The sequence below is a fragment of the Phasianus colchicus genome, chromosome 6 (assembly GCF_987193195.1).
Source record: "Phasianus colchicus chromosome 6, bPhaCol1.hap1.1, whole genome shotgun sequence".
Taxonomy (NCBI): domain Eukaryota; kingdom Metazoa; phylum Chordata; class Aves; order Galliformes; family Phasianidae; genus Phasianus; species Phasianus colchicus.
In genome coordinates this window covers 13,268,205-13,285,050 of record NC_143441.1, presented here as the reverse complement: position 1 = coordinate 13,285,050, position 16,846 = coordinate 13,268,205, and the positions used below count along the sequence as shown (strand labels likewise).

Below are 16,846 nucleotides of genomic sequence, written 5' to 3'. Positions count from 1 at the left end.
CAGCTTTTTTGACCAATGCTAAGGAAGCTTTAGAAGAACTCTTCAAAGATTTATACACTTTTAAAGCCAAAGCCACAAGCAACTTTAAACCACTGTAGTCTACAGACATATGTCACAGTTGCTTTTTAGAGTATTTATGTTTCTTGCACTTCCTAAAAATATTGGTAAATCACACAACAATAAAATTGCTCTAAAAGCTCAGGCTGGCAGTATAATCTGAAATTAAACAAGAATGTCTAACACCAATCTCAATTCTAAAAATCCACATTTATAAATATCCATATTAACCATTAATTCTGAAAATGTAATATCCCAAAACAGGTGCTGCAAAGGAACAAAATGCATATCTGTCCATAAATAAAGTCCTGTTTTCCTCCATCCTGTGTGCCAAATAAAACTACACTTTTATGTAAGGGTAAACATCACAGTTCTTATGTGCAGAGAAAAAGAGAAGGAAACCATGACTACAGCTGCACTGAATTATGACTTCTCTATTAGCAGAAACACTTCAGTGGTAGACTGCCCCAGTCATGAAATATACTAGGTCAAAATTAAATGCTGCTTATTAATTCTAGATCATTTCCTTGATCCAATTTAGTAAATGCTTCACAAACATTTAAGTTGACAAAAACAAGAAAATCTTGATCGTTGGCAAGGTGGGCAAACTCCTTTGCCAAGAAGTGCTGACAGATAATAATCAATCAAGAAAACCTGTTGTCACATTCTCTGACCATAAATAAAGAAAAATAAGTTACTTACTAATAATGTCGTTTATACACAACCTGTCAAAATCCTCAGAATGCAGACACTGTTGTACAATTAATGTATTTGAAGACTATAAATAACAAGATAAAATGACTGATATCTGACCCTACCAAATAAGAAAATGGTTAAAAAATCCTGAACAAGAAACAAGTCAACAACTCAATAAACAAAAAATCAGTCTATCATGAGAGCTTACATTTATGCTTCCAGATGCACAATTAATAAAAAATGACTTTGGGAACTGAAAAAAAAAATCCTTACAATTTTGTAGGTAAGTAACACATTAAAATAAATTTTGGAGGTTTTATCAATAGAGCATACGGTACCATTCTTCCAGGGTTTCTGCACCATACTTTCACCAAAGTCGTTCACATTCGGGGCATGCAATGGCAATTCTGAGAGCAGTTCACAGCTCACAAGATCTCTGTACTTACAGTCGCTGTTGAGCATTAAAAAACAAATATAGCCAAATTAAAAAAGGTGCTTCTTCCATATAATAAACAAATATAAGGAGGTATTAAGTGCATAAAAAATGACAATTTCTTCAAGAATTAAAGTGACACTAAAAAAATCACAGTAAAGTTGAATGGCTGGCAGTCCCAACAACTTTACTTTCATTACTCTCACAGCTCAGTCCAATCTCATTATGGTATCAGCTGAGATTATTCTGTTCTGGAGTGTAATTACATAAAATTCTGTGAGTAGGAAGGGCATACATGAATCACTTTTTTTTTTTTTTCTCACTTAGCTGACAGGAAGTTTGAGATGATTTCTGCCACCTTTGAAGCAGCTCCTACTTTTCAGTAGTCTGTTACATATAATATCTGACAAAGACATAATCCACAGAGCATTTGAACAGCCAACCATTTTCTTTCCCAATAACCGACTGTACTCAAGAGAACTCAAAATCTATTCTGCCTTTATTCCCAAATATATATATCCTAGATAATTAGATTTTGAAAACGTCTTGTTTTCCAAAATAAGGTACAAATATTTCTAGCAAAATGCTTAGTGATCTCTTTCTTATCTGTAAATAAAACCACAGGAAAAAAAAGCTTTTTAATCAGATTTCCCCCCCCTTCTATTAATAATCTAGGATAAGTACAAATGACATCGCATCACACTTGCTGTTTGGAGAAAGAAACAGACTTGCTATTTTCTGTGAGGGTCACATTCCATTTATTTAGTAGCTCTTAGCCAGTTCCTGAACTGCAGTTTTTAATACAATTTGAAGGAAAAATGCTAATGCAGATGACAATAAACTGCATCCACTAAACCCAAATTCCTCAACAGCAATCTTTATTTCAGTCAATATAGACTATTATTCCCTACCAGAGGGAAAATAAGATGCATGCACCTAGCAGCCCAGAATTTTGAATCACCACGTAAAATGTTTTTTAACATAACCCTGTCATGCCAGCCTCAGAGCTGATAAAACGGGATTTTAACAGCAGCCCACCTTCAGGATAACAGTCTCAGCTCTTTTTAATCTTGACATCAAACTACACATAATTTTGCCAAGAACTCTAAACTATATAGCTATACAATCTGTTTGCTTATTGAATTGAAGTCACCATTAGAAGCAGAGTTTGTTAACGAGGAATAACTGTGTTTTCTTCTAGATGAAATTTTGCAATGATAATGTTTTTGAGTAAAAATAGAGAAAACAGTTTTACTCCAAATAAAGGATTAAACGTTCCTTCTCTAAGTACAGAGTGTTGCATTTCAACTATGACAGCACATCTTAGTTCTAATGCTCTGTTAAGGAAAGAAATGAATTACTGTGGTATCCCTTGCACAATCCAGCATAACCTACTTTTTCTGTAGCATAAAGAGCCATATATGCTTTAAAGGAAATCTAAAACATTTAAACAGAAGGAGGAGCTTGGAGCTTCTAGCTGATTAATGAATAGATGCAGCATTTTCCATTTAATGCACACTGTGACAGACTTTAGTCACAGAAACGTGAGTGGTGCTGGAAAAAGGCAATAGTCTATGCTAAAGTTCTTTGACTACTTGTGAAAATTACTCTGAAACGTCTATGACTCAATTTCTCTTTTGATTACCGGCATATTCCATAATTTAAGTATAACTTTGATATTTTTTACAAAGTAATCTTCTGCTTCATTTTTTTCTGCTGACACTGAATGGAAGTTGCAACTGAAGGATTCTGAATTGTACATATGCAAGTCATACATACAATAAATAGTGTAAGCACCACTTGAAGCTGACATAAGAGTTGAGCACATGCTTAACACCACATGCCATATTTTTAAGTGTCTTTTTCATTCAGGTATTTGTCAGCCTGAATTTGAATGATATCTTTAAATCCTCTCATGAATTCTGTAGAGTTCAAAGAGATATAAAAATGAAAATGTTATTTTTATTTAATTCTAGCAAGTACTATTGTGGCTGAAAATATATCCATCTCATATTACACTCATAGAGAGATGCCAGAACAAGTGAGACTCTGGCATTACCACACAGAAATGATATTATTTCATTTTTATTTTCTTATATAACATTAAACATTAATTAAAATGTTGATGGTGCACTGGTAAAAATATCATATTCCATTTGTAGAGTGACTAGGGAACATCATGTTACCTTGAGGACACAGTATATGTACCTTTTTTCAGCTTCGTTTTTTTCTCTTGGTTCCACAGCAGCCACACCATCTGCAAAATTGAACTGTAAAGATATTTAAAATAAACCTTTTTGGTTTGAGTTTGGTTAACTCTGAGGTTTGGAAAATACCTACAACTAATCTCACAGCACTAAAAAACAAACATATTGGGATCCTCACTTTATAAAGCCACAACACTATGAAGTAGCCCATCTTCAGAGTGGCCTGGCAGAACTGCAACAAGTACAACTTAATCAATAACCTGTACCATTTGACAGCCCTTTATATCCTTTCTAAGAGTAGGGAAGAAAAGAGTGCTGTTCACTTTGTGAACCAGACTTTATGAGTGCCAACTCCATTTAATGAAGGAAACATTTATATTCCTCTTTTAAACATCGATTTTACCAGGGAAATCAATTCTTTATTGTTCGATTACCTCACTTGTGCACTTACCAATCTTCAGCCATCTGTACTTTGCAGTTTAACTTACCCAGTTAAGACCATTATCCACTCCAGAAGTAGTGGAAAATGACAGACACTATCAGCACCTGTGTCTGAGCGGCAGCGAAATGCAAATTTTAATCCATTATCAAATAAGTAAATACCATAAAACTTCAGCAACTCTTAAAAAATCCTAGGCAGCTTATCTAGAAGAAGGAGGTGATAGAAGGTAGAAAGGTCAAATAACGTCACTGAGCATGAAAATTGCTTAACGCTCCCGCAGATTGCCAGGAAATCAGTATGTTAATGTCATGGAAGGTTTGCCCAAGTAATCAACCACAGAACACTTCTGAGATGCAGGATGGCTGCGTAGCTCCCCAGCTTTCAAACACCACCCCGTTCTTCCAAGACTATGTGGTGAGAAATATTTGACACCAGCTTTTACTAGGTATGTCACTTACGCACAGAAGTGTCTGTGTGTCCATTGGAACAGTCCCTTCCAAACAGAATTACTGTAAAAACTGAGATGACAACATGTTGTTTCATATCAAATTTGATGACAGGTTATTAATGGCAGGTTAAGAAAATTAAGTTCCATCAAGCAAAAATTTAAATGTCAATAGCACACAGTAATTGTAACACTCTGAAAATAATATTCTTTTCATTACAGGAATCTAAAAGTGTTGATGAAACAGTATCCCAAATACACGGATTTCTTAAACTATTTCTTAAACTGTTCAGTGACAAAGCATAATTTCTCAGTACCTTTTCATCTAATTCAAAACTCTTTAGAAGTTCATCCAGTTCTGTTAGTTGTCCGTCTTCAAAAGAGTCCTCAGTAAAACTTCGCATAGGGCTGTTTCCACTGGAGGAATTGTGGGTTTTAATATCTGAAGCTGAGAATGCACAAACACATCTTTTGTTTCCCATACTATAAGCTAGCAGAACTTTTATCTCCTACATATTCTGAAAAGTTAATACTAAGGACATTTAAGAATCTGTAGGACATTGTAAATGCAAAATTTGTATGTAAAATTATTCCACTTACAGCATGAGCCCTGTCAAATAAATATTAAACTGAATCTGCAATTAAAATTCCAACCGGGCTGTATGTTCTACAGTAGTAACCGCAGAACAGTACAACGGGTTTATTTATATCACATTTAATTCAGTATTTTAAAAATAAACTCAGTTAAGATTTATTGTTAGAGAACAGCCCAAGATATATATAGTAATTTGCTAAGCAAATGATGACTTAAGTCTTTACTGGAGAAAGGGATAAGTTAATTGTAATGACACAACGCAACTCAGCAGTAAATAGAGGCAGCTATGAAAAACTCAAAATTCCTGTAAAGGAGTATTCAATGCCAGGAAATGTCAGAACCTTCTGTAAGCGCTGCAGGAAATGAAAGGAACAACTGACTACAGTTTTCTGAAGCAGCTCTTTATGCACAATAAAAGAGCTTTTCATTAGAAAGAAATTCTCTATTTCATTGGATCGCTGTCATCAGTCTGTATCATCATCGATACACATCAGCAAGAAGACAATGTACATAACATTTCTACTTGAAAGACAAAGATGACTGACGTCATCCAGACTGTTCAATCCTAACTGCAGTATTTGTTGCCATTCTTACACTGTGAAACCGCTCAGAGAACCAGCCATGTCATCCCTGTGTAACACAATGCACCAATGAAGTAAAATGTATTTCCAAATGAACACGTAAGTTGCTAGTGATAACCACTATCAGTCATCTTTTTTTGTTCTGCACAGGTAATTTGTCTTTTTAGAAGTCATAAATCAAGCATAGATTGATGTGAATGAGGTTACTTAAGTGTGTGATGAAATGCTACATTAATCAGACCTGGGAAGAAGGAGCTGCTTAAACCTTTTTTTTTGTTTTCAGCACAAGAAGACTCAAAATTTTTTGGCCTCTAATTTTATTTGAATATGATGTAAAACAACAATCAGTTTAAACAAACACAGAAGTTACTGAATAGCACAGGACTTGCTTCCAGGTTTGGTTTCAATCACCTCAGTTCTGCAGATGCTACAATATGTACCCTACTTACAAGGTAAGAGGTCTTTAGCTGTAGACCTGCTCCCTGCTTCTCTTGGTGTCTGAGGTCTTGGTGTATTAGCTCTTAAACCCTCATTACCTTTCATTTTTGCCTTCTAATCACTAAGATGTTAAACCTTTTCTCCTCTCATTATTCCCAAGGGGAAATTCACTCCTTTTTCTTCCAGGATACTACTTCTGCCCAAACCCTTACTCCTTCAACATGAACTTAACACAGTAATATGAAAACACTCAGTATATCCTACTACTGTCTAATCAACTAACAGAAACTCTTGGTTAAAGAGCAAGGGATGTCAAAAGGGTACAATCAACACACAGGAATCACAGAAAAAGATGTTAGATGTTCTTGTAGGAGATTTGTATCATTTCAAAAGACCTGCATTTCATATAATTGGGAAATCAGTGTTACAATAAAAGACATTCTCATTTTATATGGAAAATATAAATTCTAGGTTTTCCCCCTGAATATCTTTGTGGTTACTTTCTTCTTCATTACATGTTCAAAAACTTCTAAAAATGCTTACCTTTTAGCATCAAATCCCATGAATTTTCAGCATCATACAACTTTCCAGATTCTTGTATATTAACATCTCTGTTTTGAACAAAAGGTGTACTTAACATTCTCATCTTGCAAAACAGAATTAATCTAACTAGTTACATACAATTAAAGTTCTCAGTAATGCTTTTAGCTATGAACAGATCCTTACTTACAACACACCACCTTCATTAGAGTGTTCTTAAATCTCTTTTGGCTGTTTTATGTTTATTCCCATAAATGTACATGTAAATATGGTAAGAAAAGCTAAGGGGCATTTCCAAATCCAAATTTTCTACTAAAATCTCATCACCTCCTTTCACCTTTGCTTAAACTATTGAAAAAGGGAATCTTTTCTATACAGTACATTATTGAAAGAGCATACTAACAAACCAATTCATGAGTCTGAAATAAAGAAATGTGATTTATAGTAATTTTACATTCAAGATATTTTGCATAACAATGAATCCTAAAGACAGCAAGAAAAACTTCTGTTTGTAGAGAGATACTTAGCTCACTTATTTTAAAGAATAGTTGGAAAAAAGAACGGCAATTTGCAAGAACCTAGTGAAAACAACAGTTCCCCAGTATGTGCAACTTTGAACTATGCAACACTGAGGTACAAATATCTACATAGGTCTACAAAAATTATTAAGAAGCAGATTTTAATTATGCCACAGCAAGTCTGCAGAAATAGGAGGGATTCTTCTCAGAATCAGGTACTCAGGTTCTCTGTAAACTTATTTCCTCTCTCTCCCATGCATTTATAGGAAATGCAGAGGTTGAGTGATTTTGCCTATATCAACTATTCTTCTTTCAAATTGCAGTGCAGATAGTTTCAGAAAGCTATCGTCATCACAAACTTTTTTTTTTTTTTTTTTTAATGGAAAATACATAACAGAGTCAAGAGACTGAAATCTTCATGGTCAGAAGCTGTTTCCAAATCTTTACCAGATTTTGCTATGTGGAACATTTACAGGAGCCACATTTAAGTTCTTGTCAAGAAGGTGCCTCCATCACATACAGCATGCTGCATCTATCACAATCTAAGAGCAAATCTAAGAGCACTGACAGAACCTTAAGAAGTCAATGCATTTTAGAGTTCTGGAAATGAGGACAGACTGGATCATGTCAGAGTTTGAGTAGTGAATGCAGAATGATCTTGCATGCTGCTGCTGATTACAGCACAAGCTGTGTTAACCAGTGTAGCTCAGTTTGCTACTCTGCATTTGAAAAAGGATTAAATTTTGTGAGTTTTACTTGAAAGGAGGAAAGTGAAAAGCAGAAGTGTCCTAAAAGCAAGAAAGGGTATTGATGCTCTGTCAGAGGTAGTCGCCTTGTGCACAAAGTAGATACTCATACTAACAAATTTGTTATGACACAGTCTAACTGCTTCTTAAGAAGTTGGATGCTCCTACTAAAGACAAACCATCTGAGTACTGCTCTTCACAGGTTTGCTTATGCAGAAGTATTTTTTATATTAAAAAAAGAAGCTTAATATTCTCATGTCTAAAAAACTGGTTGGCACACTGATGAAGATTCCCTTCCTCTCTCTTGTGAGCTTAGTGACAGGAAAAGGATAAGAAGTGCAAAGACACACAGAAAAAAACCCAAATTATTAGATGGTGCAACACTGGAAAAAGTTAAAGTATCGTTTAAAATAAAGATAACCTAAAGTTACCCAGAAAGCACAGAGAAAGAAAATAAAACACCCATCAATAAAAAACCCTAATTTTCAGATAAAATTCTTGTGCAGTTCCAACTGAAAGAATTTAATCTTAAAACTCCTTTATCAAAGAAAAGTATCAGAGCTTAGAGAGAAAACAAGACTACAGAGTTGATGAATTAATCACAGAATGGAATCATAGAATGGTTTGGGTTGGAAGGGACCTTTAAGACCACCTAGTTCCAACCCCCTGCTATAGGCAGGGACATCTCCCTCTAGGTTGCTCAAAGCCCCATCCAGCCTGGCCTTGAATGCTTCCAGGGAGGGGGTATCCACAAGCTCTCTGTTCCAGTGTCTCACCACCCTCACAGTAAAGAATTTCTTCCTAACACCTAGTCTAAATCTGCCCTCTTCAGTTAAAAGCTATTTCCCCTTGTCCAGTTGCTATATACCCTTATAAAAAATCCCTCCCTAGCTTTCCTGTAGGTCCCTTCACATACTGGAAGGCCTACCACACAAAGCACTATGGCTTGATTTATAAAAGCTTGTTGCCCCACCTGACTTTTATTATCACTTCTAAATCCAGAAAAACACAAATGCCTACAAATGCATATTACACACTTGCTGAATAAAGATGCAGGATCCCAAATAACTATAACATGTTAGCCAAATTACAGATTTGAGAATTATTCATGTGTGGTTGTAGAAGAGAAGTGTCGATAGAGAAATTCAGAATGGAACGCTACTGTGGAGACAGTCGCTTTCTCATACAGACTCAGTAAAAGAATACGCTACATCTAGAAAAAAGACATAAATACTGTACGAATTTACATTCAAATCTACTCTCAAAGGGATACTGCTTAAGTCAGATACTCAAAAATAATTAGTTATTAAGACAATTATTCTTAATAATCAGCTTTGCTTATATTTCATATTTCACTTCATCTATACCAATGCTTGAGGATTAGGTACTCCTTCCATTCAGAGTTTATCCTAGTTCTTTAAAACAAACAACAAACCAAAACAAAAACCAGAAAAATTTATTTGCACTCAGAGAACTACCATACCACAATCAAGCTCTGACACTTAGGAAGACTGACTACTACAACCAAAGTGTATCAATATGAGGTTAAAGTACTTAGCATTATTGTCATAAAGCAGAAAAATAAGCATACCTAAAATTACCGTTTACTGAATGACTGTTTTCTGAAGTAACAGCACACTCGGGATATTGCTTTTCCTCTTTAATGAGGATGCTAGAACAGCATGCCTTTGCAGGACAATTTTCACTGTCTGTGACTGTAAGCTCCTCTTCGCCACTGGTTCCAAAAAGATCAGGGTCATCCTGGATCACATCAATGACAAGAACATCTTTGTTGTAAGCTTCAAGAACATCTGGAAACTTTTCACTTTTGTGTTCTGGAAGATTGACTTTTGATTTGCTATCATCATGTATTTCTAATGCAACACGGTGGTCAACTGCATCCCCTGAATGATGTGAAACCTCTGATTTCCATACAAATTCAGTACCACAGAACTCAGATGAAGATGATTTTATCTGTCTCTCAGGAGGACATGGATATAAAAAGACAGGATCAGGGAGTGCGGACATCTCATCTGAAAGCTTTTCAGAGCCATCATCAGCTTTTTTCTTCATGGAAGCTGAAGATACAGCATCACTTACTACAGGAAGAAGCTGCTGCTTCACCTGCATCAAGGTAGTTTTCTCATCTCTTTTCTGACTTCCTGAAATACTAGTGCTATCAAGCTCTGGTGGGCTACAGGTTTTACTCTCAAATGAACTGACAGGTTCCAATGTCCCAGATTCAGGTTTGTTTCTGCGTAAAGGTATTTTGAAATTTGTCAGGTTTCTGGTGTTTAGTACTGTTGTTTGTTTTAAATCAGAAAGCATCTGGTTCACAACTGATGCCTTATGATCTAAGTTTACTCTGTTTCGTTTTCCTTTAAATGCACTATTCTGGCCTGCCACAGACGGGTTTCTCTTTGATGCAGCTCCTTTATCTTTTGCACTTGTAAAATTGGAGGTTGCTTTATCTTCTTGCATATCATCAGGGTTAAAAGACACAGCACTTTTAACCATATTAACTGGTGATTCTGCATTTTCATTGCTCATTCTACAAGTCTCATAAATACCCACAGAAGATTCTGAGATTTCAACTGAAGTTACACAGTCAGTGTTTAGATCCATTATGTTATGCGTAGGTTCTTTGTTAACTTCTGCCAATGACGTATGCAAAACCAACGGTCTGAAACTCCCTGTCACAGCACTGTTTCCTATAGTTTTGACACCGCTTTCATCAGAGGACTCTGCAAAGACTGGACTTAAAATTATTTTTCCTTCTGAGACAGACCCATGACTTTCAGGGACCCATCCAGAAGTCCTGGCACAAGATTCAATAGGCCAAACATGCTTGCCAGTCATGGGTATTGCTCTTTGACAGGTAAACTGCTTCAATTTCTTTTTAACTTTATTTAATTTTTCATCCATCACACTGTTGTGATGATTAGAAACACTATGGGCATGAGATAGTGATCTCAGGCTACTTGAAGTAGCAGAATGGCACTGTGATGCCACAATGTTTGAATCTTTTCTTTCTGCTACTCCAGACAGATCAGATGTCTTACAGCCATCTTCAATTGCAAGTAATTTAGTACTCTTCTTTCTCCTATTCTTTCTACTCTTTTGTGCTTCACAAGTATTGCTTTCTGTACATAGATGAGATGCACAATCACACAAATTTGACAGATCTGTTTCTTTATTATTTAGTCCTAAGGTTGCAGAGGAGTCTGAAGAGGCAACTGCTGCTTCTGCTGGTAACTCACGCTTACTGTATTCATTAGTAACATTTGGGAAAACAGTCTGCACGGCTGACATCTCCGTGATTTTCATCTTTCTTCTACTTTTTCTAACAGTATTACATTTTTTTTCACTTGAGAACTTACTGTTTCTACTCCGGTTGCACAAAAAATGCCCTTTATGCTGAGCTTTTACTTCTTTATTAAACACTAAACTATCTTTTATGAGTGATCCCTCATCTTGCATTCTATTAGTGCTGCAATTTATATCACTCCGTTCTATAGTATCGCCAGGACTAATGGAATTCCTCTCATCCTGGGCTTTATGGAAGAATCCACTTACACTAAAGGTGCTGGTAGCTCCATTCATCGAAGATTTTACCAATGTGTTGATGCAACTACAGGCCTCTAACCTTACAAATGGATTCTTCCTTGTTACATCAAGCAAGCTGTTACAGTTGTTTAGGCTGTTTCTACTATTCTCTGTATCATCATGTTCTGCATTTATCACTTTTTCAGCTGCAGTTAAGCTAAGATTCTGCAAACACTTGATAGAATCAGTTCTGGGTTTCCTTTTTTTAAGCTGCACACCAGACTTTTTAGTTTCAGAATGACACAGAAAAATCTTGCTTTGTGTCTCACTTAAAGCATCAACTGCAGGAGATTCCAAGAAGTGAGATTCCTTTTCGCAGGGATTTTCTGATCTCATTAGATTTGCCTTACACTTCTTCATTGCTTGTATACCTGAATTCTGTTTATTTTTTTTCTGTTTTTTCTTTGCTGCTCAGAAACAAAGCAATCTCATTAAAGAGCACACTACAGGAAAATAACAACAACCCTATTGCAGAATTTTACAAAAAGAACAAAGAACAGTCAAGGTTAGTAAAGAGCATAACACTACATTAGGTAAAAACATTTCAGTTGCATTTCACCATTTTTTTTCTTTAAGTAAGCACTGTTAGCAGCCTTAAGAGTATCAAATTATGTTGTCTTCAGAAAATGTACAGATAAACAACAGAACCTGAAGATGTTGAAAGGTCAGTGGAAGCTGTATATTTAAAATGGGTGGAAACCAATTACAGCAAGTCTGCCAAGAAAATGCTGATGGCATTTGCACAATCAGTCTTACAAATCTTTTGTTTACACAATACATTCTCTGTAATAGAAAAGCTTATAAACATAATAATATGGCCATTTATTTCAGATATATAGTCCAATTAAATGCCTAACACTGTCACAGATCCAAGAAAATTCCAGGACTTGCAATTCTGTAAAATACTTTTTACTTCAGAGCAAATACAGATTCTGTAAACTCCACATGCAAAAATACGGAGAATTAACTTGAGAACATACTGGTAAAATTTTGTTAAGATCTCAATTTTCAAAGTAAAACAATTTTAATATCTCATTTTTTTCAGGATATGGTATCTAGATTAAATATTTATTAATAACCTACAGCAAATGTTTGTCATTTGAATATATTCATTTTTAAAACAGAAATAATGTCTTACAGATAACTGTCCTGAAAAAAGGAGATTTTTTAAAGCCCTATTCCAGAACTGTTCACCTGATATAATTCTCTTAAAATTCTCACAAAATAAAATCTAAAACTCTTAGTCAGGGCCTGCTGCTTCTGATACCCCTTACTTTCCCCATTCACCCCTAGGTAACATAGTTTACTCTCTTCTGGGCTAAATGACCTCTTTTCTACTTCAAAAAAGCTTCTCCCTTCCTAAAGTCCCCATCTCAAGAAGTGTAGAGATAAGAGCTAAGTGACTGGCCACATGTTAACAGGCTCTTTGAGACAGGATACACACCACTCTTTCCTGTCTGCATGACTTTGTCCTTCAAAGTCATTTCCAATGCAGAAGTAAAATTATTTCCTGTTTTAAGTTTCTAATGAGGTCTTACTGCAGCACCAGTCCCTTGTCCTGAAAGCCCAAATTCTAGACCTGTAATTCTACAATGGGGGACAAATGCTTACCACTTTCTTGCACGCTATCTGCTCCTTTCTGAAGGTCTGAGCTCAGTTGATGTTCTACGACGCAACACTTGCGCTGCTCTCCTCCAATTGCTGATTGTTCTTGGCCACTTAAGCCCTGCACACATAGTAATGGCAATGAGTCTTCCTCTGTCAGACCTGCAGGGTTTTCCTTGGACTCCACACACTGTGTATACAGCTCTAGCAGGGCAGATTTTGGCCCCTGTAGTTCTGATTTCACCAAAGACTGCCTGCCTTTCTTTGTCAAGTATCTCTTTCCTCCCTTCTTTGGCTTTTTCAGCCCTTCTAAGGAACACCCATCCGTACTCTCTGGGTTACTCACCACTTCCCGAGGTTTTGGTTCAGACAAGAAAGACTCCTCAGTCCCCAAACTCTTAAGATCTGGGATTTGCAGATTCAGTATCATTAAGGAGGCAGTGCCTTTCATTTCAGTACTACACACACCCTTTCTAGGCTGCAGCACCTCAGGTTCTGACAAACAGGAAACAACACTATGCCCCTCTGTCCTCTCAAGATCCTCCTCCAAGGCTGGGATTTGCAATTTCAATTCCATATAGGAATGCTTGCGTTTTTTTCCTGAAGGTCTTTTATTGTCCTGGAAACCAGAGAGGTTTGGTCTTTCTGGGCTGCCAGTCTTTCCAGACAAGGTATTCTGCAAGTCAGTTCCTAAGCAAAATGACTGCTGACCTTGTCCTGTCTCTTTGCCTACAGTCTTTTCCAAACATGCTCCTGCTACTATGGCTGCTTGCCCACCTTCACACACAGCACTGTCTGATACCTGCAGAGCAGAACCATTCTTCCTTTTAAAAGACACCCTGCTCTGTATCCCCTTGTTTTTCTTACCACCTGGCCTCTGCCTACTCTTGGCTTGCTCTTTCTGCACAGACACAAGAAAAGAAAGCTGCTCAGAGGAACCTCCAGAGTGTGCAGCAGGTTGGGAACGTGAAGGTGAGGGCTGCTCAGGTTCCCTCTCTGATGGCAGCTGAGGACTCAGCTCCACCGCCACCTGCTTCCCTAGCTCACACCCCACCTCTGCACCCCGGAGAGCAAGCAGTGTCTCAGCCCCGACCACCTTCCCAGATCTTAACTGCGGCATTGTGCGGGACACCACCAAGCCCTGCAAACCCCACACGCCCGCACACCTCTACCAGCACGCTGCCTAGCCTGGGCCCTGAGAAGCGCAGGCCCGAGCAGGAAGGGAGCACAACTTTCTCCTGCCGCAGCAGAGCCTGGCCCGAGAGAAGCACAACCTGCGAGCCCACAGCCACTTCCCACCCCACGCCTCCCTACTGCCTCACAGACAGATACCACCACCGACTCTGCCGCCTCCCACCCCCCTCCCCGCACTGCGGGTCCCTCGCCACTTCTCAGTTCGCTGCTCCGTCTCTCAAGGCCCAGCGCCTCCCGCCAGCGACGAGCAGCTCACGAAGAAGGGCTGCCTCCCTCCGCGCCGCGTCATGGCGGCCCGGGCGGCGTGAGGGACGCTCCGCCGCGCCCCTGCGAGGCCCTGCGCCGTAGGAGTGTGGAAAGGCGGCAGCGGCGCTTCGCCGGGCGGGGGCTGATGTGCCGAGGTTTTATTGTGGAATTACCGAAGCCTCTGAAACACCAGGTGGCTGAAAACGTCAAAGTCGGCCAGACCTGAGTGGAAAAAAACAGATATCCCAACTCTCTTTAATCGAGGGGGATGTACTTGGTTGTGTACTGGTAGTTTACATAGGCTCTGTATTTCAAATGAGGCGTTTTGGGACAAAGTAGATGAAATAGTCAGACTGTATAGGCAGAAAACAGACAAAATTGACTTTTAGGCTTCAACTGTAGTAGTAGCTCCAACACAAATTGATGCCACCAAAGTTTCAGAATCATTTACTGTGTGAGAACCTGAACACATAGAAATTATATTACAAAATGCTGTTGAAGATGGAGTCTCTGTGGTGAACACCAGGAAAATCATAAATGCCAAAATTTAGGAAGGTATCATTTTAAAACCAACAATGGGATCAGCATAAAGGCAGATAGATGCTCATAAATGGCATCCGAGGAAGCAGTCTGTTTCTGCCTGGGGATTAGCCCCAGGATCTGCGCACAGAGAAGAGTCACAGAATTATAGGGGTTGGAAAAGACCTCTGGAGATCATCCAGTCCAACCCCAGGAATTTTGTTGTCTCTCCCCTTTCTGGAAGTGTGGTGCTGTGATATGGAAGTACTTGAAGAGTACGGGTGTCCTTGGAGTCCAAACCAACTAGCATTGGCCTGCAGTACAACTGTGGTTAAATCACCCTGTATTTCCATCTGCAGATAGGGATAATATAGCACTATCCAAATAAAGACAGGAACAGTGTCTGGTGGGAAAACTGCTCCAGAAGTGAGGAAATGAAGTTCCATGTAAATATGAAGAAGAACTTTACTGTGAGCGCTGAAACAGGCTGCCCAGAGAGATTGTGGAGTTTCTTTCTCTGGAGATATTCAAAGACCCACCTGGACATTTTCCTGTGCAATCTACTGTAGGGATTTTGCTTCAGCAGGGGTTTGGACCAGATGATTTGCAGAGGTCTCTTCCAACTCTAACAATTTTGCAATTCTGTGAAATAAAAGACAGGCTTGAAATCTTTCTCCTTATAACATTATGTTGCATGTGCATGGTGAAGTACAAAAAAGTTAGTGAGTGACACACTGAAACTTACCAAAGCAGAAAATACAGAATTTTTAGCCTTTTTTTTTTTTCCTTCAGCTTGGTGCTGTGCTTCAGATCTTGGCGACAGTAAAGTCACCAAGTAAAGTAAAGTAAAAGCTAACTACGCAACACCTACCATCTTCAGCGTGCTGCAGGATGCCTGTTAGATAAAACATTCATCACTGGCAAAATTCAACCTTTTCGAGCTCCAATATGTGTTATATACTTTAATTTTAGTAGCAATACAACAAAATGAGCCAAAAAGCAGTATTAGAGGGAATCTGGAAAAACTGCATTTGAATTAGCTTACTGCTTTCTAGTATCATTTTCAAGATTGAGTATCCAGTCAGTTATTTACAATAATAAGAACTTTAGTCAGACCAGATTTTTATGAAATGGATAAAAACGTACTTGAAATGAATACTAAAGACATTCTTCATGAAAGCCCTTCGAAAAAAAAAAGGACTAGAGCCTCAGAAAGGACATTCTGAAGCAGCTGTGGATTATGTTAAAAAACAGATTGCATTCAGTTAAAAATATTCTAAGGAGGGGTAGTATAAACATTATCCTTCAGAGTGGATCAAGGTAACTGTCTTTTAAAAATGCCTAAAATAAGAGACAGAGATTTAATACAAAGTCATATTATTAAAAATAAACAAAACCAATGGTGTGAAACATTTATAGAAACTGTAGATTAATGAAGTGTAAATTACTGAAAAATTAAACAAACAGCTTAAGGGGGGGGGAAATGTGTTATTTCCATATTTGAACATTTGAATTAGTAATGCAACAGTAGATGTTTAAACTTATATTCTGAAATTCTGTCTTATTTGGAAATAAAGATAAATGCTTGCTTCTCCTATGTTTTGTAAGCGGTATGCCTCGTTACCATATCTAAGCTTTAAAGCTAATTCAGCTTTTGCTATCTGTTTCTGTGCTTCACTGGTTTCTTGTTCATCCTAGACACTTAAACAGTCACAAATACTGGGTACTGTGCGTATGAAAATAAATAGGGAAGAAATATATATTTTTTCAGAATATCTGATATACTCGGAGGTGACTGTCAGTTTCCAAGAGCGAGAAAGGAATTTATGTGACTCGATTTATGTCAAGTCGATGAAATTACTCATTTTTTCTTTTCTCAGAGAATCACAGAATGGCTTGGGTTGGAAGGGACCTTAAAGATCATTGAGCTCCAACTCTCTGCCATGACCAGGTTGCCAACCCCTAAATCAGGCTGCCC

General features: G+C 37.8%; 1 protein-coding gene across 5 annotated transcripts in view; it reads right to left on the bottom strand.

Moving 5' to 3' along the window:
* TOPAZ1 (testis and ovary specific TOPAZ 1) overlaps nucleotides 1-15,778 on the bottom strand; it is a 48,266-nt gene extending 32,488 nt beyond the window's left edge. For 2 of the 5 annotated variants that reach the window (XM_090142500.1, XM_090142501.1), the window contains exons 1-6: nucleotides 12,916-14,515; nucleotides 9,290-11,711; nucleotides 6,438-6,505; nucleotides 4,598-4,728; nucleotides 3,395-3,456; nucleotides 1,092-1,204 (exon numbers count right to left, since the gene is read on the bottom strand). In XM_090142500.1, coding sequence (XP_089998626.1) covers nucleotides 1,092-1,204; nucleotides 3,395-3,456; nucleotides 4,598-4,728; nucleotides 6,438-6,505; nucleotides 9,290-11,711; nucleotides 12,916-14,029 — 3,910 coding nt within the window. In that variant the 5' untranslated portion in view covers nucleotides 14,030-14,515. The other 3 variants (XM_090142502.1, XM_090142499.1, XM_090142498.1) reach the window with 3 other exon arrangements.
* Between the last annotated feature and the right edge of the window lie 1,068 nt (nucleotides 15,779-16,846).